Consider the following 23,663-nt stretch of genomic DNA (forward strand, 5'->3'; position numbering starts at 1 on the left):
TTGCTTTGGCTTCCCAGTCAGTAGAAATTTGGGACCATAACAGTTGTTTTCTACAGTTTTGCCCACAACCTTAACACTGTCAAGAAGTCCTTACTCGTCTACGTGCTGACAATTAACTCCTTCGGTCCTCATTTATCTATCCTGGGAGAACCAAACAAGCGGGACCTATACCTGTATTAAAAGTGATTCCAGGCCCAGGAACATTAAAGAAATGGTGTCTAGTGCTAATTGAACGCAAGATAGGTGCTTGGCACTCCTCTAGGTGATTTATATTAACTCGTTTTTCCCTCATGACCCTGAGATAATAGATACTGTTATTTCATTTTACAGATGTTGACTTTCACAAGGCCACGGCCTTAGTACGTGGTGGAGCCAGAATCCAAACCCAAGCAGTCTGGCTCCAGCAATCACCCTGGAACAGGAAGCCCCTGTCCATTAGTAGGGCGCAAATGGGAAGATGCTCAGGGCGTGGGAATGATAGAGCACCAATCTGCATACTATCTCAGCTTCACAAAGAGTGGTCTCTTAACAATCCTTGCTCTTTGGGGGAGAACAACGTTAAAGGAAAGCCCAGAACTGGGCAGATGGCCTTTTTTATGGGTTCACATGCTCGGCCTTCAGCTGGAGACACCATATGGCAATGCTACCTGGCTTTTTGAGGTTGACTTCTGTGCTGCATCTCTCTTAAGCGTGTGAGAAATTTTTCTTTTCCATTTGTTTTACATTTGCCTGAAAGACTCAGGGTTTCAATGGCCCTCCCTGTCTTTTGTCACTGAAGGCATAAGAACTTGTAATCATCGAGAAACTTCTGAAGAGAATGAGAAAACAGTTATAATCATCAAACAGGCAATTCAGGAAAAGTAGAATTAATCAGAAAAACAATGGCTGCCGTCTGCCCCACCCATAAACTATTTCCTTGTTAAACTTGCAGCTTGAAGATAGAGCCAGAAGCCTGTAGTTGGGTCAAAACATTAACCATATGTTTGGAGTTGCATGAGAGTCCATTCTTGACACTTGCCTTGGTCTGATGGTTGCTATATGTTTGTCTACAACTTTTTATTATCAGGCGTCCTGGCCATTTCCTGCCCCATGATGAAAGAGACAAGAAGAAAGCTTTTCATATGAGTGAAAGAAAAATGAGCAGAAATGTGAAAACTACAGTTAGGCTAAAGAAAAAAATGAAGTACAGGCTGGGGGAAAAAGGGTTGGTTACTTGTTTATGTTTGCAGGGGGAGGGCAGTGCACTTTAGTTAACTACACATTCAAACAGCTAATAGTGTAATGTTGCTGCTCCTAAACTTAATTTTAGGCTGCATTACTGGAAAGAAAATAATACCTAGAGTGTACTGTGCACAAGTTAGACTACTTCCAGAGGATGGCTTGCTATGCTTGTGGACAAGTTGGCAAATAGCAGAGTGCCAGAAGAGAATCACCAGAGATGAAGGCTGAAAATGTCATCACGTGGAGCGTATGGGGAACTGTGAAGTAACAACGTTCAAGCCAAGAAGGGAATGCTGAAGTAAGTCACGTTAGCTGCCGTCAAACTTTGCAGGGTTATCTGTAGTACTGCAGAGGGCAGAAATTAAATCTTTGAGAAGAGTTTGATTAATAATAGTGTAGGCAGAATTTGTTTTTCTGGTCAGAGATTTTGCAAAACAGATTTAAATGATCTTTAAAAGTACAAAGATCGGGCTTCCCTGGTGGCGCAGTGGTTGAGAGTCCGCCTGCCGATGCAGGGGACACGGGTTCGTGCCCCGGTCTGGGAAGATCCCACATGCCGCGGAGCGGCTGGGCCCGTGGGCCATGGCCGCGGAGCCTGCGCTTCCGGAGCCTGTGGTCCGCAATGGGAGAGACCACAACAGTGAGAGGCCTGCGTACCGCAAAAAAAAAAAAAAAAAAAAAAAGTACAAAGAGCAAGGACAGAGTATAAGAATTTTCCATCATGCAAGGCCAGCATATCACCATGTTGTTTTGCTTTTCGTGTCCAACTAAAGTCTCTTGGACTTCCTCCTCCTGCTCCCTTAAATGTTGGTTTTTCACTGCGTCTATCACTGGCTCACTTTTTCCTTGCAGTCTGCCTGGGCAATTTCACTTGTTCACCCATTCAGTTTCCACTCATGCTGATGACTTCTAAATCTTAGCTCCTTTCCCAGAACTTCCGACTAAGCATCTCCACTTGAATGTCCCACGAGCACCTTCTGCTCAACATAACAAAAACTGAACCCAGGGGCTTCCCTGGTGGTGCAGTGGTTGAGAGTCTGCCTGCCGATACAGGGGACACGGGTTCGTGCCCCGGTCCAGGAAGATCCCACATGCCGCGGAGCGGCTGGGCCCGTGAGCCATGGCCGCTGAGCCTGCGCGTCCGGAGCCTGTGCTCCGCAACGGGAGAGGCCACAACAGTGAGAGGCCCGCGTACCGCAAAAAAAAAAAAAAAAAAACTGAACCCATGCTCTTTCCACGCTGCATTCCACCCCACTACTCCCCTACACAGATAGGCTTTTTCTGTATTTACTATCATGCTTGTCGTCACCACCAGCTCGGAAGGTCTGCTTTTCTCTCATCCCACACCCAGAGTTGGGTGTGGAGTTGCTGCTAATTGGGTGTCCTAATTATTTCTTGATTCAGCCCTCTCACAGCCCTGATTCACAACCTCCTCATCTCTCACTTGGCCCAATGCAGCAGTTTCCCTGCCCACACTCTTGACCCCCACCGAAATTTATGCCCAAAAAAGGAGCTAAATAAGTTAAAAATACAAATTGGGTGAGCTTTCTGCTATCTAATAGTAATCAAGGCTCTCCTCCTACAAGGTATCATTCAAGCTCCCTGATATGGTTAACAAGCCTTCTAAGGGACTTCCCTGGTGGCTCAGTGGGTAAGACTCTGCGCTCCCAATGCAGGGGGCCCAGTTCTTTTGTTTTTTTTTTTGCGGTACGCGGGCCTCTCACTGCTGTGGCCCCTCCCGCTGCGGACCACAGGCTCCGGACGCGCAGGCTCAGCGGCCATGGCTCACGGGCCCAGCCACTCCGCGGCATGTGGGATCCTCCCGGACCGGGTCACGACCCCGTGTCCCCTGCATCGGCAGGCGGACTCTCAACCACTGCGCCACCAGGGAAGCCCAGGGGGCCCAGTCTTGATCCCTGGTCTGGGAACTAGATCCCACGTGCATGCCTCAACTACGAGTTCGCATGCCACAACGAATACCCGACGCAACCAAATAAATATTTTAAAAAATAATTTCAATTAATTTATGAAAAAAAAAAGAAGTCTTCTGAGATCTGCCCTTGCCCTGGCTTGCTCTTTACACTACAGCATCAACCCCAGACAGATTCTTTCCTTGGCTCAGCTGCACTGCCCTCCTCCACCCCTGCTCTACACCCACACCCCTCATCCCTCCAGCTGCTAAACATTTCACTTGTCTTTTAAGATGTACTTCAGACCACGTTCCATTTTCGAAGCCTTCCCTGATGTTCCACATCACCCACCCCGCCCCCCATAGCAGACCTGCTCTCCTAGTGCTCCCTCAGTATACTGCTGTTTTTCCACATATCACGTAGAATCTTCATATGAGTACGGTGTATGGAGTACAGAGGCGTATGTGTTTATGGATAGATAGCTGTTGACAAGAGGCCTCAGTTCCTCATCACACTGACCTCTTCCTATGGCTGCTTGAGTGTCATCACGACATGACAGCTTCCTTCCCTAGAGCAAGTGGTCCAAGAGAGCAAGAAGAAAGCCACAGTGCTTTTTATGACCTAGTGTCAAAAGTCACACTCCATCACTTCCACTGTATTCTATACATTAGAAGCAAGTCACTGAGTCCAGCCCAAGCTCTTTAAGGGAAAAGTAGAAAAAAATTTGTGGACTTTTTTTTTGGCTGCACTGCTTGTGGATCTTACTTCCCTGACCAGGAATTGAACCCGGGTCATGGCAGTGAAACCACTAGTTCTAACCACTAGACCACCAGGGAGTTCTCTTATGGACATATTTTAAAACCACGACACCAAGCTTATCTGGAAATTATATTCAAGAATTTGGACTGGCAATCTACCCATTATAAAAAATAAAGACAATGTATCAACACATGGAAAATGAACAAATTTAGTAATAATGAATAATATACACAGTTAAACAACTAACAATACACATATGTTAGATAATTTAGTATATGTTAGTCGTAGATCTGAGTGCTTTACATGTATCAGTTTTGTAATCTTCACCATCATGCTTGGATGTAGGACCCCTTCCCCATTTTACAGATGAGGAAACTGAGGCTTAGTGAGGTAAAATGGCTTGCCCAAAGTGTGAGGGCTTCTCATTGCAATGGCTTCTCTTGTTGAGGAGCACGGGCTCTAGGTGTGCAGGCTTCAGTAGTTGTGGCACGTGGGCTTCAGTAGTTGTGGCTCACGGGCTCTAGAGCACAGACTCAGTAGTTTTGGCCCACGGGCTTAGTTGCTCCGCGGCATGTGGGATCTTCCCGGACCAGGGCTCGAACCCGTCCGTGTCCCGTGTTGGCAGGTGGATTCTTAGCCACTGCGCCACCAGGGAAGCCCCTTGAGCCAGATAATTATTTTTTGGTGGTGATAGGGGCTGTCCTGTTCATTGTCGAATGTTTAGCTGCATCATCCTTGGCCTCCACCCATTAGATGCCAGTAGCACCCTCTCCCCCACTATCCCCTTACCCCTCTGGACATTGAACAACTATGGGGTAGAGGCCATAAGTTATTCACCTCTATGCCCAGGGCCTAGTATAACATCTGATAAGACTTGGTCAATATTTAGTGGGTTGAATCAGATACATGTGAAATCACTGTGTGACCTATAAAATCATATGAATTTGAACTATGCGCCTAAACTAGGTCTATAATTAATCCACAGGAGAGCTAGGGCACTTCAGGACAAGGGACTGAATATTGTCACAAAGATTGTGTATCACGTACCTGAGAAAGCAAGGCAGACCTCAGTGAAGGCAGAGCCATGCTGGTCTCTCCTGGGGTCTGAAGTCAGTTCCAATCAAAGAGCTTCCACACCTGGTTATTTAAATAGTCATATTTAGATATTTAAATAGTACCTTGCTCTGAAAGGGTGTTTGATTATTGATAACCCATGGAGAGATTTGGGATTTTCCACACTCTGAGAAAACCACCACTTAAGATTCTTCTTTTCAGTTGCTGAGGAGGTTATAGAGTCGATTTGGGGGAGGCAATGTTGTATAGTGAAAGAACACGGGACTTAAGGCAATGCACAAACCTGGGTCCAGATCCCATCTCCAAAGGCAAGTAACTTCATCTCTCTCAGTCTCAGTCTTCTTATCTTCAAAAGGGGAATACATAATATCCACTTCAAAAGGTTTTCATGGGGGATTAAATAAACTAAGAGATGAGTAATAGTAGGACAGGACAGTTAGCAAAACGGTTTTCCTTTCCCTTTCAGTATGCACTGTTTCTCTAAGAGTCATTTGAGGAGGAGGAAAACCACGAAACTAAACAGATACCATTAAACTAAAATTTGAGTAGAATTGGGCCCAAGACATCCTTGCTGGCATCCTCACGTTGACCTTGTCTGCTTTAAACCTGCTGAAGCTGAGATAAGAGGTGTCTGGCCGTGACTGCACCTGCTGATTTGTAGAGGAGCCCATTTCTCCTTTTCCTGTGGGAGGCTGCAGCTCAGCTTCCCACAGCTGAATCACAAAGCTGCTTAGCAGGTCTGCGTGTGCTTTGTTGGTCTACAATCAAAGAGACTTAAGCAATGCTCAATTGCTAGTTGATATCTTCTGACACAGCTTGTTCAACGTGGAAAGTGTTACTGGATTTCTCTCAATGTTCTCCTTTATTCCCTTATTCGGAAGCAAGGAACCTACGTCCACACTATGTAGCAGGAGGTAGTGGCTTTGGTCTGTTCATCATCCTTTTAAATCTTGGGAAGCTCCTAGGCTGCTGATCAGCATGGACTTAACCTACCTATAGGTAGGTTAATCTGGACTATAACCTACCAGTCAGAACTATAACCTACCAGTCAGGTAGGTTATAGCTTAATCTGGACTATAACCTACCAGTCAGGAAAAGTTTTGCCTGAGACAAGGGAAACTGTGAGGGCTTCATTCTCTCTTGTGGCCTTTGGGGTCTCTGACAGTTAAAACATTCTGGCTTATGCTCAAGAGAGAACTTCCAAGATTTTATTTTTAGGGTTCTCTAAGCTTTTGGTTATCTGAGCATTTGTGGAGTGGGAGCGGGGAAAGAGGCAGTGTTTCTCTTTGTTTAGTCTGCTCCACACAAGGTTCCAAAAAATTGGAAGCCTACCTCTCTAAAGCCATGAATGTAGAGAGGGAAAAAAATGAATAAATAAAATTCTTAAAATGAAATGATTATAGTTTAACAAGAAAAAATATTTAAAATCAGACAGCTATATATTAAAACAAAAGGATTTATAAAGCCCTGGAAGTAATTTAAAATTAAAAGCAAGTAAACAAAAATAAAGATAAAACAAGTTTACAGAACATTAATGTGCAGAATATAATATCACTGTATCAGGAGTCTTTGCAGAGCTGTGAGGGGAGGACCTCTAAAGTTGATTGGGAAACTCAGTGATCATTCCACTGCTACCACCAGAGCCACCATCATATGTTGATGATACACCAGCAAAAAGTTCCATCTGGGTGAATCAAATGTTCACTTTTATTAAGGTGAGCTGCCACAACAGGTGTATCACAAAGGAAGCTTTGGGTTGCAAAATGTAGAAAACATTGCTAACAAGGACATTTCCTCTCTTACATAACAAGAAGCCAGATGTGGTATCCCCGGGTTGGTTAATTTATCAGTGACCCTGGATCTTTTCCATCTTTCTTCTCTGCCATCTTCAGCATGTTGGCTCTGCTTGGCTCCACTCATGGTCACAAAATAGCTGCCTGAGTGCTAGATGTCATAGGTAATGTCCAGAGCAGAAATATTATAAATTCTCATCCAAATAGACTATATGAACATATAAATCATTCATGAGGGAACTGATAAAGAATACAAAAAAATGGTTCTCTGAGTGTTTTCAGGAAAAAAATGTATACATATCAGAATGAAAATAATTACTAGGTTAGATACTAAACTGATTAACATTCCACAGGGCTAAAAAATAACAACTTTTAGGGCTTCCCTGGTGGCACAGTGGTTGAGAGTTCGCCTGCCGATGCAGGGGACACGGGTTCGTGCCCCGGTCCGGGAAGATCCCACATGCCGTGGAGCAGCTGGACTCGTGAGCCATGACCGCTGAGCCTGCGTGTCTGGAGCCTGTGCTCCGCAACGGGAGAGGCCACAACAGTGAGAGGCCCGCATACCGCAAAAATAAATAAATAAAAATAAATTAAAAATAACTTTTAGGTTAATGTTTCTTCAAGGGTATACAAGAACAACACCTTATCAATTTCTACAGGTTAATGTTACAGAACTGTAACCTCTGTGCTTTTATCAGTAGTGGATTGTTAATCAAATATCCTGTGACAACAGTTATATTCCCAGGAGTATCAGATGAAGGTCAAGTTGGATTCTTAGGAAAACTCTAGTATTATATTAAAAAAAGAATGATCATCATTTTTTGTCTTTTTTATTTTTTAAAAGTCTTTATCTTTTTAGTTCTAACTTATTTATTTGGCCACGTGGCTTGTGGGATCTTAGTTTGGGCCCTCGGCAGTGAAAGCCCAGAGTCCTGACCACTGGACCGCCAGAGAATTCCCCATTTTTGTCTTCTTTAAAGTTTGGGATAAATTTTTCTTTCAGATACAAATTGTTTTACATGCCTCAACAAAGGGGAAGTTTTGTTGGCTTAGAGAATTTGGGTTTTTTCCCAAACTGAAGGTTGTATCCCCTTAATGGGATGGTGGATGGAAATCAATGTAGTGTATGGCAACCAGCATTTTAAAAAAATGAAATATAATAGAATATCAAAGTGTATCAAAAATAATAAGGTTGGGCTTCCCTGGTGGCGCAGTGGTTAAGAACCCGCCTGCCAATGCAGGGGACACGGGTTCAAGCCCTGGTCCGGGAAGATCCCACATGCCGCGGAGCAACTAAGCCCTTGCGCCACAACTACTGAGCCTGCGCTCTAGAGCACACGAGCCACAACTACTGAGCCTGCGTGCTACAACTACTGAAGCCTGTGTGCCTAGAGCCCGTGGTCTGCAACAAGAGAAGCCACCACAATGAGAAGCTGCGCACCACGACAAAGAGTAGCCCCTGCTCACCGCAACTAGAGAAAGCCTGCGTGCAGCAACGAAGACCCAATGCAGCCATAAATAAATAAACAATAAATTTATTTAAAAAAAATAATAAGGTCAATTCCCTAGTGGCGCAGAGGTTAAGAATCCGCCTGCCAATGCAGGGTACACAGGTTCAAGCCCTGGTCCATGAAGATCCCACATGCTGCGGAGCAACTAAGCCTGTGCACCACAACTACTGAGCCTGTGCTCTAGAGCCCACGAGCCACAACTACTGAAGCCCTTGCGCCTAGAGCCCGTGCTCCGCAACAAGAGAAGCCACATCAATGAGAAGCCCATGCACCGCAAGGAAGGGTAGCCCCGCTTGCCACAACTAAAGAAAGCCTGAGCCCAGCAACAAAGACCCAACACAGCCAAAAAAAAATAATAGATAAATTAATTTAAAAAAAATAGGGCTTCCCTGGTGGCGCAGTGGTTGAGAGTCCGCCTGCCGATGCAGGGGACACGGGTTCGTGCCCCGGTCCGGGAAGATCCCACATGCCGCGGAGCGGCTGGGCCCGTAAGCCATGGTCGCTGAGCCTGCGCGTCCGGAGCCTGTGCTCCGCAACGGGAGAGGCCACAACAGTGAGAGGCTCGCGTACCGCAAAAAAGAAAAAAAAAAAAGTCAAGTGTCAGGCATGTATGTGTGTGTTTGCGTGTGTATGTGTGTGTGTGTGTTCGTGTTGGGTTATAAAATGTATTTCCTATTGTGAGTAATGGTTAAAAAGTTTGAAAAACATTGACTTAGACCATTTAAGACTCATCCTAGGAGCTGCAAAGGGACCTATGCAAAAAACAACTACTTGGAAAAAGATGATTAAAATCAGAGTTTTGTCCTCAAGGAGGGAGCTGGGGAATGGCTATTGGGTAGAGTGGGCTACAATCGAAGACTGACCAGGTGGTGCTTGGTCCTGTTTTTCTCATCCTCCAACCTCCCGAGCTAAGAGATATGCCTTACACCATTCTGGCTGCTGTGTGCCTTTAAGTGACCCACCACCTGCTTCATTACTTCAAGCTCAGGACAGCCCAAATACCATAAAAGTCATCCTTTATTTCCTTTTGTGACACTAGTTGTCCCCCAAATATCTGTTCTCCTTCACTGACATAATAATTGAAATTTTATCTGGACACATAGCCACCCAGCTAAAGACTACATTTCCCAGCTTCCCTGGAGTTGGGTGTGATCGTGTGACTAACTTAATGATTTATACAATTATAGCTGGTCTATACAATGTTCACAGAAGTGATGTATGCAAATTCAAGGTCATTGAATGGCGGGGGTGGGGCGGGTGGAGGGTGGAGGGGATGCCTTCTGCTCCCTCATTCTGCTGCCTAGAACAAGGACTCATTTGGTACCACGTAGACAAAGGCAACACCTGAATGATGGTGAAGCAACAAAATAGGAGGTGTCCAAGTCCCCGACAAGTGCTATCATACCAGCCAGCCCTGAATAATTACATAAGCAAGAAATTAAACTTCTTTCTTGTTAATGCCACTGTTTCTGAGTCACTGTTATGGCAGTTTAACCTATATCCTACCCAATACCCTCTCCTTATACATTGTTAGTAGAAAATGGTGCAAGGTTGAAGTGCTAAGGTACATAGACATTTGACACATCTGATTTTAAGGTGTGTGGACTTTAAACCATACTCCCAGACAGTGCCTGTTTGTCTTCATATCTGGGCTCCAAAACCCAGCAGGGTGAGGATTAGATTGAAGGTCAGAGGAAAAACAGTTCTTGCCTATGACATGTGCTGCTTAGATTAAACCATATGAAATTGCTGTTTTTGTAAATTAAAAAAAAAAAGTCAACTATTAACAATTTCATATGTTTAAATCTAACAGAACTGATGCTGGATTCCACAGATATGGAGTCTTGGAATTGACAAATAGCAAGCTCTTCAACAGCTCTCCTTTCTGAAGGGCTTGGGTCAAAAGCTGAATCCCTATGGCAGAGGACGCTTAGGTGCATACCCGGATGAAGAGTCTCCTGCATGTCAATAGCCTGACCTCGGGTGTGATAAGAGAGTCTGACAAAGCCTTGGGAAATACAGTGAATCTAATGGGATAACTTATAACTATCTTAAAAGGGACAAAGTGAAACTAATGAAATGAAGGCAGTTAGCCACGGTTTTGTTGGGGGGTGTAGACTTTGGGAGGAGGCAAAAGAGGTAATGATATGATTTAAACCCATGTGTGTAAGCTACAAAATCAATCTCTTTTTATGGGGCTGTGTCCCATCAGTCATAGTATTGCAGATAACAATCTCTTCCTGTCCCTCAGTCAGTATGACAGCATGGTAGTATGGCAGATGGCAAGCCCATAGCTTGTATGTTACAGATCCAATGAACACTGATTTTTTTGGCCTCGATTCCAAATTCCCAGGAAAGAATCTGATTGGCCAAATATAGCAGATGCTCCTGGTGCCCTGTGCCTCGTCTGCTTGGCACACCTTGGACTTCAGCTGTCGCTGTGGACAGCTCCTATGAGCCCAGATGCCTTCCCACCTCCAAGCTGAGCCAGCTTCAGTATTTCTGCCTCAGGGCTTTTCCCAAAGCCCTGCGTAGCTCAATCAGCTTGCACACAGGTACGGGTTGGCTGTGCAAGGTGGACATGGGGGACTTATCACTCCCAGGAGAAACCCCCAACTTACAGAAGACGAGTCAGCCCAGCCTCCTGTCCTTTAAAAGGACGATTCTGAGGTGTATTTTACATGCTTCCTTCTAGGGCTCCCAGTGGAATTGGGAACCATAGTAGTAACCAGTTCAATAATACACTTTGTTTTCCTTCCTTCCGTGTCTCCCTCCTTCCTGCTCTCTTACTCTGGCTAGGACTACCTCCTACATGAATTATCTGCACCGAAATCCTTGTCTCAGGTTATGCTTTTGGGAAACACAAACTTAGTTACCCAATGTGGGTTAGATGACCACTCCCAGACCAATCATCTTTGGCAGAAACATGGCTGCCCAGGGCCTACCCCAGGGTGTGAGGATGGGTTGAAGGAAGGAGCTGACAAAATTTCCCTGCAAGATTGGCCAAAGGTGTTCCATACACTCACTGAATGTTGGGCTGAACTTCTGCATAGAGGTCAAGGTGTTTCCCACAGACAAAGTCATAATTTTTTCTCTGAGGGAATTTCCTGGTGGTCCAGTGGTTAGGACTCAGTGCTCTCACTGCTGAGGGCCCAGGTTCAATCCCTGGTTGGGGAATTAAGATCCCACAAGCCGCATGGCATGTGCAAAAAAAAAAAATTTGTTCTGTGTACTTTATGGTTGCTCTGGGAACAGAATTTCTTTCTTTCTTTTTACCATTTTATTCTTTCAGTGATATATTGGAAAGTTACTTATTTTAAAATTTCTATCTCATATCTAACCTCTATACTGAGCTTTAATTCTAAGCATCATCCCTAGTTCATGCCATCATCTCGTCTCTACTATAGCAACAGCCTTCTACCTAGTCTCCCTTCTTCCAATCTGTTCCCCACTCTGAAGCCAGAGTGACTTTCCCAAAATACAAATTGGATCATGTTACTCTTCTGCTTAAAGCTATCTACAGTTTCCTATTATGTTCATGTTAAAATTCTCAACACTAACGTGGCCTCCATGACCTGAGATTTGACCCCAGCTAACTCTTCAGCTTTATCTTCTGCTAAGCTGTCTCTTACACTCTAAGATCCCGATGCTATAAGCTTTTAAAAAGCTCATCTAAAGGATCTTGTTCCCTCTTATCTCCAGGTTTTTGTCCTTGCTGTTTCCTCTGTCTGGAATACCATCTCCTTCCATCCCACTCCTTTCTCCCTTGGCCTTCACCTAGCCAACATCTACTCACCCTTCAGGTTTTGGCTTGAATAACACTTGTCAACTCCAGAATGGGTGTACCTGAAATGCACTGCCGTATTACCTGGTAGATCCTAGTCTATGCATGTATCATCCCGTGATAGGCACATGGGAGGACACTCAGTATGTTGAATGAAGGAAGGAAGGAATTGAATGGACTCTCTTGGGTTTTCTGGAAGGACTGTCCAAGCCAGCTTGGTGATTTTCACTCTAGGTGAAACTGACTCACTTCCCCCAAACATGAGACTCAGGCCTGGCCCATCAGAACCACACATACCCTGCCCTGGGCCACAGGTCAGGACTTGGCAGATAATCCAAGTCAAGGCAATCAGGCCCAGTCAGAGATGAAATCAGGCCTTCTGCTTGAGGAACCAGGAAAAAATGGTTTTAATTTTCACCAGCCTTAGAGCTGTAAGAATGTAAGAAGCAGACACAGGGAAACAGAGCCAAAAGTTGGAGAGGGAGAGGGAGAAGAGAAGAAGGCTGGCTCCTCATTTCCAGCTGTAGCCTGGTTCTGTCTCCATTTTGGAGGACACTGTTCAACTCTAAGTTTATTTCACCTGTTTACTTGTCCCCATGCCCAAACTTTTGGGAAAATAAGAGTGCAACCAAGCCCACGCATGAGGGGCCAGAGAGGCATGTGAGAAACAAAATGTGCTGAAACAGAAGGTCTTAACCTGGGGCTCCCTAAGGTAAAGCAGGACGTCAATCCAGTGACTCTAGCTTCATTCAAGAAATATTTAATAAGCATTCAGCATATTCTAGGCATGTGTTTTTCAAAGTGTAGTACATGGATAATCTGTCAGAATTCTCTCCTACACTTCCTACTAAATCAGAAGCCCTGGGGGCTCAGGAATCTGCATTTTACAGCAGCTCTTGTAGGTGATTTGGATTCACACTGAAGTCTGAAAACCACAGGCACTGAGCTGGGTGCTGGGGCCTACCTAACACAAAGCAAGGCAGATGTGGTCCCTGACTTACCAGTATATTTATGTGGGGCAGGGGTAGGCAGGGGAGTGAGGGAACAGCTGATTACAATAAGGTGATACAGTGCTAAAACAGAACCAGGGAGACCACAAGAGAGGCGCTTAGCTCAAACTGAGGAGGGTCAGAGAAGTCTTACAAAAGAACATCGAAGCTAAACTTGGAGGAGCTACAGCCCTGAAGAGAAATGTGTATTTCACAGAAACAAGGGAGTTGTCAGCTCCTGGAGAGTAAGTACAGCAGTGGCTGCGAACGAAACGGCTAGTCGGAGAGTGTAGAGTGAAAAGCGGACGAAGGACCCAATTGTGAAAGACCCCAAACCACCCCAGCCCTCCAAGATGTCATCGGTCCTTGCCTTCGCCTGCCGTTTCGCCCTTCGTGGAGGTAGGCCCGCGCCCAAGAGAAACCATCCAGCTTCCAGCCTAACGCAACAAGAGGGGGGGTGTGATCGGCTCTTCCGGGACGCTCCCCCGCCCCCCGGGGACTGCGCTGGACGTGCCCGCCCTGCGCGACGACGTCAGCGCGCCCGCGCGCGCCAGGGGAGGAGTGGGAGCTGCGGGCCTGGAGGCGCTGACGCTCCGGTAACCCGGGCTGGGCAGTGGGGAGGAAGGGGCGGGACAGCGAGTCCCCCCACAGTGGGGGGTCGCGGTTTGGACCCGGAGCGGGAACCCTAGAGGAGCTCAGCATCGCTTCCTCTACCAGCAGGCCCCGTCCGGCCCGGCGATGGAGTTTCCGGACCTTGGGGCTCACTGTTCGGAGCCGAGCTGTCAGCGGTTGGGTGAGGGGGTGAGGGGCGGAGCAGGCGGGAGGCGGGGCCGGGCGGAGACGGGCTTGGAACTGCAAGTGGCGGGAAGGGTGGGCTCCCGGGCTGGAAGTGCCCGAGGGGGGCGGGGCTCGAGGTTGGGGCGTGGCTTAGGAGATAGTGGACTAGGTCAGGGGTGCAGTTCACTGCCAGTACTGCGGCGTTTTCGTTCCCCTGAGCGGAAGGCTTGAGTGAGCGGGAAGGAGGTCGAGGTCCCCCTGGACCTGCAGTCCAACCCACTTCCTGCAGATTTTCTGCCGCTCAAGTGCGACGCCTGCTCGGGCATCTTTTGCGCAGACCACGTGGCCTACGCCCAGCATCACTGTGGATCTGCTTACCAAAAGGTGAGGGGGCGGTCTGCGGGTGAAAGGGGGCGGATGGAGGATGGCATGCAGAATCTCTGGAACCCCTCTGCCTCCCATTTCCTCTCTTTTACTGTCTTTCTGAGGCTCAGTGCTGGGAACATTGTTTCCTTTTGCGTTTATGGGGGGTCATGTCCAGGTTCTTTCAGGACCAGAGATTTGGCTGGTTTGGGAGTAGGCCACAGACCGACCCCTGCTCCCTGACTGTAGGATATCCAGGTACCTGTATGCCCACTCTGTAATGTGCCTGTTCCTGTGGCCAGAGGGGAGCCCCCTGACCGTGCTGTTGGGGAACACATTGACAGAGACTGCCGCTCTGATCCAGCTCAGCAAAAGCGTAAGGTAACCGTTGGAGGGGTTCACCATGGTCACCTGGGACTACAGTTGCCTGGAAGTCTGTACAACTGTTAGGATGGGGTTGAAGGGGGATCAGAGTCTCAGCAGAGACAATCCTCCCTACTCCACCTCAGATCTTCACCAATAAGTGTGAACGCTCTGGCTGCCGGCAGCGGGAAATGATGAAACTGACCTGCGACCACTGTGGCCGAAACTTCTGCATCAAGCACCGTCACCCACTGGACCATGATTGCTCTGGGGAGGGGCACCCCACAAGTAGGGCAGGGTAATTGCAACCAAGTCCTCTACTTGCCTTTGGGACCATCCCATCCTTCTGAAACTGACTCAACCTGTCCCCTTTGGCTAGGGAGTCTTTTTATTTCCTTTGAAGTGCATGTTTTCCAGACCTTGTGGAGGAGTTCCCCTCCAGACTTCCTTGGTCAGGCCAGGGAGGAACATGCAAGCTGACCGTGCCTGCAGGCATGCCAAGAGTGTCTCTTCCCTACAGACTGGCTGCCATCTCCAGAGCACAAGGCCTAGCTTCTTCTACAAAGACCATCCCCAGCCCAAACCAGACCTTGCCTTCATCTACCTCTGCCAGCAGGTAGGCCTGCCTGTTTCTCCTCTTCCTTTTTTCCCTTCACATCTCTGACCTCAGCCTCTTGAATGTCTGCCATAGAGCCACAGCTCAGTCTCCATCCCGGACAGCCTCTCCAGTGATTGCTTTGCAAAATGGCTTGGTGAGTTGGGCAGGGGTCAGATGGACAGAAGCAAACCCAACAGAGAGTAAAGTCCAAGGCAGCTGGTCTTATTTTTCCTTTTGCAGAGTGAGGATGAGGCTCTGCAACGAGCCCTGGAACTGTCCCTGGCAGAGACCAAACCCCAGGTCCCAAGGTACCTTCTCTCTGGTGAAAGAGGGTGGGACGTGGGCAAGGGCTCAGTTTGGAGGGAGGTAGGTGGGACCACTCTCATCCAATGCAGGATAACTGTTAGGAACTTGGGCTCACAATTAAGCTTTTGAACTACAGTATGTGACCTTTGACAAGTTCTTTAACCCATTAGTCTTAACGCACTCTATAAAATGGGGACAGTACTAATACCTTATAGAACCCTACCTATGAAAATTGAGATAATACTCACAAGTGCTCAGCACAGTGATGCCTAACAGATGAGATGCTCACATTTTAGATACTGTCATCCAGCTTAAGCTGTTCCTCCCTCCCAGTTCTCAGGAGGAAGAAGACTTAGCTTTAGCACAAGCACTATCAGCCAGCGAGGCAGAATACCGACAGCGGCAGGTATGAGGACGGGGTAGAGACAGGCCCTGCGCTGGGAGGAAGTAAGGAGTTTACGGGGGGTTGGGGGGTGCTCTTCCAAGTAGTAGAGTTTGGGAATGGTGGTTATCCTTGTGTTTTCAATATGACTCCAGCCCATGCTGAGCTCTGCAGTGAGGACTGTCCCCCTCATTTCCTTGACGTCGAACCCTGTCTTCCTCTCCTTCCCCTCCCCTTGCTCCAGGCTCAGAGCCGCAGCTTGAAGCCGTCCAACTGCAACCTGTGCTAGGGCCTTGGGCTTGGGGAGGGAGGCTCAGCTGAGGAGGACTGTGGCCCTCGCATCTCTAGGGTCCACAGGGAGAGGAGGCCCGGAGCAGCCTAGAGTGAAGATGAGGAGGAGTGACGTGGAGGCCACCTGCAGGGAGCATCAGGAGAAACAGCTTGTGGAGCTGAGCCTACAGATGGCTCTGCTGGCCTCTCCAGCTGCATGGGAGAGAACAGCTCTGAACTGTTCCCTGGCTGGGCCCTGGCCAGACCCCACATGGCCCCCTGCATCTTGACATCCCCCGTATACTGGGGCTCCCCCCACGTGTAGGGGGCTGGGAGGGGGAGCTAGAAAGAATAAAGAATCTTGGCAGTCAGTAAGACACCAAAGTGGTGTGTTTCTTTCTCCTCTCCAACCAAAAACAGAAGAGTCCTGTCAAGAATGCTCAGCTGATCTAAGGGTGGAGGCCCATTGCAATCCCCCACACCAGAAAGTCACAGTGATCCCAGCTCAGTCCACACTTTTATTTCCCCCAAAAGTGCTTTTTTGAAAGGCCCCTTTCCTTCACTATAGCTAGCACCAAGACCAGGATGAAATATGGCAGGGAAGAGGGGTACAGTGTTATTTCCTTCGGCTATGCTTTGGGAGGGAAGCATACTTTTGTCACCAGGCCTTAGTCTGGGGCTTGGTGTCTTCGGAGACTTCCTGTCCCTGCTGCTGCAGCTGCCACATGTCAGCATACACCCCGCCTCGGGACAACAGAGCCTCGTGCCTGGGCCAAGGAGAAAAACATAAGTCCCAACCAACTATCAGTTTTACCCCAAGAGTCCTCGCCACTAGTCTATGAGATGACAGGGAACTGGCGAGGGAGATCCTTCCAGAAAGCCCTGGGATTCCACAACCTTTTCCTGGGGCCCTCAATTCAGAGGCCCTTCCCTATTCATCCTACTGTGTCCCTTACCGTCCTCTCTCCACAATGCAGCCATCCTTGACGACGAGGATCTGGTCAGCACTAACCACAGTGGAGAGCCTGAGAGGTCAGAGATCAGTCACCTACCACACCACCAGTGTGGGCCCCGCTGCCCGCTGCCCGTCCCGTACCTGTGTGCCACCACGATGGTGGTGCGGTTGGTGCAGACTTTGGCCAGAGAAGCCTGGATGGCCCTCTCATTGGATGTATCCAGCGCAGATGTTGCCTACAGAGAGGGACTGGGTAAAACTGCCCCGGCCACCCAAGTCCCCAGTGGGAGGAGGATGCGAGCTGCTGGCCAAAGCCTCAGGAATCAAAAAGAACCTGTTTTGCGCTTGAAAACTGCAAGCTGTTTCTGTGAAACATGGATTTGTGCTAGCTCTCCTAGATGGAGACGGTGCCCAGCAAGAATGGCTGGGGCACAGGTCGGGGAGGAAGGAGGGGAGAAGGCACTCAGGGCCCTCACCTCGTCCAGCAGAATGATGTCTGGAGCCTTGAGAATGGTGCGAGCGATGGCGACACGCTGCTTCTCCCCACCGCTTAGCTTCAGTCCCCGCTCACCCACCTGCGTATCGTACCCTGTGGAAATTGCCCACTTCCCTCAAGTCACAGTAATAAACTTGTTTTCTGTGACCAGATGGGCAAGGAAGAGGTGGAACCGAGGTCAGAGGGAGTAACGGGACTGAACTGGGCAGGAGGGGGACTCTGCAGGGGAGGCTCACCTTCAGGGAAAGCCACAATGGTGTCATGGATGCCTGCAGCCTGAGCCGCAGCCTTCACCTCATCGTTCCCAGCCGTGATGCGGCCGTAGCGGATATTGTTGGCAATGGTGTCATTGAAGAGGACAGTGTCCTGGGGCACGACTCCAATGTGAGACCGGAGAGAGACCTGGGTCACCTGGGGCCAAAAGACCATATGCTCTGGCCTCTGAGACCCACCCAGGCCTGGAAGGTAGGATGGGATGGTGGGAAGCATATGGGATGAGAGGCCCTGCGTGAGAATCCTGCCTCCACCTTCCTAAACCCTAGCTGTGCAGGCAAATCACTTAACCTCTCTGAGTCTGTTTCCCCATCGATAAAGAGAAAATACACTTTCTCTCCCTGCTTCCCTGGGTTGCTGCAGATCTTTGTGCCTCATACAGCACCATACCACTCATTCTCATGACTACTTTTCTTATGTAGGTCGTCTACTGCTAGAAAGGCTGAGGTCTCCTGGCCCAACTTTCTGCAGGGGTGACAGCTCCTCCACCACTCCCTGGATGCCCAGCACCTGCCATTCTTTCACACACAGGCCTCTAAATTACAGGCTTCTCCCAAGCATCCTTACCTGTGAAATGTTCTGCCCATCTATTCGGATGCAGCCAGAGCTGATGTCATAGAAGCGAAACAGCAGGCGCAAAATTGTGCTCTTCCCTGCTCCTGATGGGCCCACCTGTTGCATAAGAAACAAAGGGAAAACATTCTAAGGCCCATTGGCTTTTAAATCTTTCTCTCCAAGAGGCCACAATGTCCATGGAGGCTGCTACAGTCACTCCAGTAACCTGGCATGACAGGGCTAACTCCACAGCCTTGGTCCCAAGCTACCACGGGCACTAGAATAAGGGAAGCTCAAGGAGTCTGGGCCAACTGGCTGGGTCTCCTCTTACCAGGGCCAGTGTCTGTCCAGGCATCACGGTGAAGGACACATCCTGCAGGGTCTCCCGCCTGCAAAGAAGGATGGGCATGCTCAGCAGGCCTGCTGCACTGCCAGGGGCCCCCTCTGACACTAGAGCCACTACTGGGCCCTGCCCCTCTCTTGTTCAGGCTCTCTTTCCAGGTAGTGGTGGGCTGAGAAGCAGGGAGGAGGGGCAGGAAGGCAGTGTGTAAATGGACACCGGAAAAGGGGGCTGGGGGACAGTGAAAGGGGAGGGGCTCACCCATCGGTGTAGCTGAAGTGCACATTCTCAAACTCAATCTGGCCCCTCTGAAAGTGAAGGGGCCCTGCTCCAGGAAGGTCCTTCACCTGGGAGAGTGCCACCAATGTGTGCCATTACAGGCCTGGTATTCTCCAGACACAAAGAACGCCACGCAGGCTCCCGCTCCCCACAAACCCGGCTCCTGTCTCCTCACTCACTTCTGTCTCCTCTTTTAGCAGGTCAAACATGTTCTCCATGTCAATGAAGTTGGTCTGGATCATCCTGCAAGAAGAATGCTGGCTGGAGCTCCTCTGAAGAGCTGGAGAAATAACAGTGCACCCTGAACAGGTGAGGGCCAGGGTCAGGTTACCTGTAGTAGGTGCCAAACCAGTTGAGGGGCATGTACAGCTGGATGATATAAGTGCCAAACAGCACAAAGTCCCCAACCTGTGGACATCAAGGGAAGAGGAGTCACAGGAGGCCTGCGGGCTCTCACCCTGCCCAGTGGCTATCACCCTCCCTGCTTCCCACCCAGGAAGCTGGTGGCCTAAACAAAGACCCCGGTCCCCTCATCCCCAGGCCCAGCACAATTCCCTCACCTGTAGCTTCTGCTCACTGACAAAATATGCACAAAGCAGGGAGCCAGAGAGGAGCCCAAGTCCAATCACCAGGTTCTGGGTCTGATTTAGCAAAACCAGTGAAGCACTTGACTTCCACTCCAAACCCTGGGGCCATGACATGAGAGGAAGGAATATCACATACATGCTGACAGTCACCAAATCCCAACCTGGCCCTGGGCACCTTCAACCTCACAGCCCAAATTTTACTCCTCTCTGTCCTGGCAATTCCACAAGGCCAGGCTGTTGCTCTCAGTAGGCCTCAAACTACCATCCTCACCTGATATTTGATGATGGCCTCGCGATAGCGTTCCACTTCATAACTCTCCGCATTGTAATACTTCACCTGATGAATTCAAACCACCGCTGTTCCACACGGCCACAGCTTTCAGCTCAACTCCCCATCCCTCCTCCCTAATTGTAAACAGCACACCTCGCACCCCCCAGCTGCTTATCAGCCCCAATGGTCCCAGGCACACTCTTCCACATCTCCGAGCCTCACAACACTGCCACCAAGGCCTCTGTTACCGTCTCAAAGTTTAGCAAAGAGTCCACAGCCCGTGCCCGGGTAGCATTCTCCTGTGTGTTCATAGCACGTCGAAACTTCGTTCTCCACTCAGTGACCACAATGGTCAGGGCTAGAGAGTGACAGGAGGAGGGAGAGGGAGAAGAAGAGAGCAAGACATCACTCCCAGCAGCGGAGACCACGTGCATGCCTGCTGCTGGTCACATGCGCGCTATCCCTGTGCTACAGCCCAGGGATCCAGATTCCAAAGGGGAGGGAGTCTTAAGCTCCCTGAGGGAAGGGGCTGTGTCCAAGACCTCACTGCAGGCTGCATAAAGCCTGTGTGAAAACGGTTGTGGTGAACAAATGAACGCAAGCTGCATGCTGTTACAAAGATGAGGTTCGTCCTTGACTCGCATCCACAGCGGGCACCTAATGTGACCAGGATGCCCTTCCCCAGCCCTCCCTCCACCCAGGGTGAGCTGAGCTTCCCTCAGCAGAGGAGGCTCACCCGTCATATTGGAGAGCAGCAGGAGGCTATGCGGGTCCACTGATCTACAGTCTCCCAAAGCTGGGTCACCTGAGTGGGGGCAGGGCTCATGCCCAAGGGAGTCCGCGGATAGTTCAGGGAGGTGGTTTCACCAAACAGCACTCACCGAGGTAAAGACTCATGCACAGGAACACAATGAGGCCAAACCAGGCATTGAAGAACATGCTGAAGTAGATGATGCCAATGATGATGTCGGCCAGCGTGGGGATGATGTTGAACACCAGGTAGCTAGGAGGTAAAGTCAAGCAACGAAGAAAGGTTTAAGGGCTCGGAGCCAGCAACTCTCCCTAGGGGGTTTCAGCGTAGTGTTTTGTTTTTAACAGCAACAGACTGGAATCAAGCTAAATGCCCCTTAAGAGGTAGATGGCGAAATAAACCATAGGATGCCCAAATTATAGAATGCTCTGGATCAATTATAATGAATGAGGAAGATCTTCATGTGTGAGTTAGAATACATCTCCCTAACATTTTGATAATAAGGCCATTCTGAGAATGACATCTACGTCATGACACCATTCATTTTAGGAAAAACCTCCACGATACCACATTAGTTCTGTGAGTCTGCATGTATATATGTAAAAAAATGCAAAAAAAAGCAGAACTCAACATACTGAATGGAGTGAGAACCTCTGGAGAAGTGAGCGGAATTCAAAAGAGATTTGTTCTGTCTTCTTTATTTGAATTATTACGAGAGCACGTGTACATTAATTTTACAATTAAAAAAAAAAAGAGGACAGAGGAGCAGCTCCTCAAGCTGGGTCTGTTCTCCTGACAGCCCCTCCACCCCTGCGTCTCCAGACCCGCCCTCCCACACTTCCTTTCCATTGGCTTGGCACCTGAGCAGCCCCGTGACACTGGATGTGCCCCGGTCCACGATCCGCAGCACCTCCCCTGTGCGGCGCCCCAGGTGCCAGCGCAGCGAGAGCTCGTGCAGGTGGGAGAAGAGGCGCAGCTCCACCTGCCGCGAGGTGAACTGCTGCACCCGGATCCATAGGAACGTGCGCAGGTTGCTCACGAAGCCTGGGGGAAGCCAGGGGAGGCCTTGGTAGGGCTGAGAAGCCTAAGGACATCATCCCAGCAGCAACATGTGAAAGGTCTGAGAGCACCAAGGGGCCTGGGGGAAGGACGCCTGTGGGAGAAGGGAGAGGGGCCAATACCAACCGAGGTGAGAGCGGAGTCCCTCATACCTGTACTGCCGGTGCCACCCCCCTGGAGGAACTTGAGGAAGACATAGGTGATGACAGTCCAGACCAAGGAGTTCCAAGGTGTCTTCTGGGTCAGCAAGTTCACTATGGAGAAAACGAGTCCAAGCCCACTTATGGACCCTAGAACCCTCTTCAGGAGAAACCGCCCCAGGAATCAGCCACAGCCTCTTTCTGACCACCCAGCTCCCAACTCTGTCCCACTTCCCTAGGCTAGTCCCCTGCACCAACCAGGCCAATGAAAGACCAGAGTGCTGAGCTGACAACCCTTCTCCCCCTCACCTATGTCCCTGTAGAAGATGGGGACCAACACGTTCAGTCCCCGGTCCAGCCCCATGAGCCCCAGGCAGATGAGCACAACAAACTGCAGAGCTGGACTCCCTCGAGGCCACAGGTAGCCACTCAGTAGGCGGAGTTTCCTGCCAAGGTCTTGCCAGGTAGACCGTGGTGGCCCCTCTGTTGACTGAACCTAGGATGGTGAAACGCATAAGGGAGGGAAGCTCAGAAATCAAAATGAAGCGCACTAGCCAGAAAGCCTCTAGGGAAAATGTATGGGATTACAGCTCCCAGGTAACGGTAACAGACCAACAAGCAATCCCTGATGGGGTAAAGCTAACAGGGCACAAACTGAGATTTAGGAAAGAAATGGGTTTTTATGGTGGGAAGAAATGATGACAGAGAATGGAATTAAGATAGATCCGAAGTTTCAGAAACTGAGGTGTACCTGGCTCCTGTCTACATCTTGATCCTCTTCATTGACCAGCAAGGTGTATGACTGGGGACGAAGTCCAGGGGCCCAGAGCCCCAGGACAAAAAGCCCTCCAGAGACCACATACCGCAGCACCCACAGGCTAAACTGAACCTAGAATTAAACATATGTGGGGAGACTATCAACGAGGGCCAGAATCCCATTGTTACTACTTATAACACATCTGGGGACTGGGGTAGGGCACACACCCAGGTCCTCCTCAGGGGCCCAGCATCTAATAGGCTTTTAAAAAAATCCACAGTGACTCAGCACAGCCACTCCCCACCAGCTGGCTATCAGCTCCCAGCAGCGCTGGCCCCTCCTTTCTGCCCTTTTTTAGAAGCATTCGAAAGCATGGAGCCAGTGTGACCAGACATGCCATCTTTCTTCCCAGCACCCGCTACCCATGCTTCCCCTCCCCCCACGAGGTCACTCACCTGCTGGCTCAAGTTCGCCCTTGCCCACCACCATTGTGGGCTGTTCCAAGACACTAGGGCCAAGTTCTCGGCTGCAAAAGCCACAGTCCAGAGGAGCAGGAGACCCGGGCTGTGCGTGAACTTGATCCAGACGCCCATTGCTAGCTTCTGCCGTGCCTGGCTCCGTTCCACCACGAGCAGCCCCAGGCCACAGGCGCTGGCCACAGTCCCCAATAAAGACGCCAGCAATAGGTAGCCTGGCAGTGGGGCACCCTGGGCAGCGCCCACCCGGCCAACCAGACCGGCTAGGGGCAGCGCCACCTGAAGTGTGGCCAGAAGCAGCTGCAGCACGTAAGGAGCTACGCGAGGGCCGGCCGCCCAAGACACCGCGTCAGCGCCACCTGGCCGCTCCGGACGTTTGCAGGGAAGAACCGGCACCAAGGCCAGAGCCCCCAGGCCCATCAGCGTCGAGGGTACAAGCGTGAAGAAGAAGCAGGGGCTGAGGCCACCCTTCGCCCAGACCGGACCCGCGGGTCCTTCGGCCTCACAGTAGTTGCCCACAGTCACCATGGCAATGCGTGGCCGCCGGCCGAGGCTGAGGGGACTGAGGGACAGGAGAACTGGACCGACCGCTCGGGGCGGGGCGCGGAATCCCGGGTATCTCGG

At 49.7% G+C, this 23,663-nt stretch overlaps 2 protein-coding genes and 1 non-coding gene across 8 annotated transcripts; 2 read left to right on the top strand and 1 right to left on the bottom strand.

Annotated features, from left to right (window-relative positions):
* Positions 1–11,372: 11,372 nt before the first annotated feature.
* Positions 11,373–11,445, top strand: TRNAE-CUC (transfer RNA glutamic acid (anticodon CUC)). Its single transcript has one exon. It is a non-coding gene; the product is annotated as a tRNA-Glu (tRNA).
* A 2,064-nt stretch (positions 11,446–13,509) lies between these two features.
* On the top strand, positions 13,510–16,484 carry ZFAND2B (zinc finger AN1-type containing 2B). Of its 5 annotated transcripts, none has more exons than XM_033427418.2 (10): positions 13,510–13,637; positions 13,759–13,834; positions 14,108–14,202; positions 14,431–14,562; positions 14,691–14,842; positions 15,065–15,160; positions 15,236–15,296; positions 15,383–15,450; positions 15,782–15,854; positions 16,179–16,484. In XM_033427418.2, exons 2-10 carry the CDS (start codon positions 13,780–13,782, stop codon positions 16,215–16,217), a joined length of 771 nt encoding a protein of 256 aa, XP_033283309.1. In that variant the 5' UTR covers positions 13,510–13,637; positions 13,759–13,779; the 3' UTR covers positions 16,218–16,484. The 5 variants fall into 5 exon arrangements, with proteins under 5 accessions (XP_033283309.1, XP_049568572.1, XP_049568571.1 ...); XM_012532554.3 differs by having other exon boundaries at positions 13,514–13,637; positions 16,075–16,484; XM_012532555.3 differs by having other exon boundaries at positions 13,527–13,637; positions 13,762–13,834; positions 16,075–16,484.
* A 114-nt stretch (positions 16,485–16,598) lies between these two features.
* On the bottom strand, positions 16,599–23,624 carry ABCB6 (ATP binding cassette subfamily B member 6 (Langereis blood group)). Of its 2 annotated transcripts, XM_012533115.3 has the most exons (19): positions 23,019–23,624; positions 22,558–22,695; positions 22,116–22,302; positions 21,819–21,920; positions 21,468–21,651; positions 20,738–20,859; positions 20,105–20,214; positions 19,857–19,922; positions 19,559–19,684; positions 19,330–19,406; positions 19,178–19,241; positions 18,981–19,066; positions 18,711–18,768; positions 18,392–18,496; positions 17,788–17,962; positions 17,532–17,644; positions 17,197–17,291; positions 17,057–17,125; positions 16,599–16,867 (listed from the first exon to the last, which is right to left on the bottom strand). In XM_012533115.3, the coding sequence occupies exons 1-19, from the start codon at positions 23,565–23,567 to the stop codon at positions 16,759–16,761; spliced, it is 2,535 nt and encodes an 844-aa protein (XP_012388569.1). In that variant the 5' UTR covers positions 23,568–23,624; the 3' UTR covers positions 16,599–16,758. The 2 variants fall into 2 exon arrangements, 1 of the variants encoding a protein (XP_012388569.1); XR_004483006.2 differs by lacking the exons at positions 16,599–16,867; positions 17,532–17,644 and having other exon boundaries at positions 17,051–17,125.
* Between the last annotated feature and the right edge of the window lie 39 nt (positions 23,625–23,663).

This window comes from Orcinus orca, chromosome 7 (genome assembly GCF_937001465.1).
Source record: "Orcinus orca chromosome 7, mOrcOrc1.1, whole genome shotgun sequence".
NCBI classification, from domain to species: domain Eukaryota; kingdom Metazoa; phylum Chordata; class Mammalia; order Artiodactyla; family Delphinidae; genus Orcinus; species Orcinus orca.

Coding starts and splice junctions, on each gene's coding strand:
- ZFAND2B (XM_012532554.3), top strand. CDS start 13,780: ATGGAGTTTCCGGACCTTGGGGCTCACTGTTCGGAGCCGAGCTGTCAG. Junction 14,843..15,064: donor CACCCCACAAGTAGGGCAGG/GTAATTGCAACC, acceptor TCTTCCCTACAG/ACTGGCTGCCATCTCCAGAG. Junction 15,451..15,781: donor ACCAAACCCCAGGTCCCAAG/GTACCTTCTCTC, acceptor CCTCCCTCCCAG/TTCTCAGGAGGAAGAAGACT.
- ABCB6 (XM_012533115.3), bottom strand. CDS start 23,567: ATGGTGACTGTGGGCAACTACTGTGAGGCCGAAGGACCCGCGGGTCCG. Junction 20,860..21,467: donor AGTGTCACGGGGCTGCTCAG/GTGCCAAGCCAA, acceptor TTTACCTCCTAG/CTACCTGGTGTTCAACATCA. Junction 17,126..17,196: donor ACCATCGTGGTGGCACACAG/GTACGGGACGGG, acceptor CTGACCTCTCAG/GCTCTCCACTGTGGTTAGTG.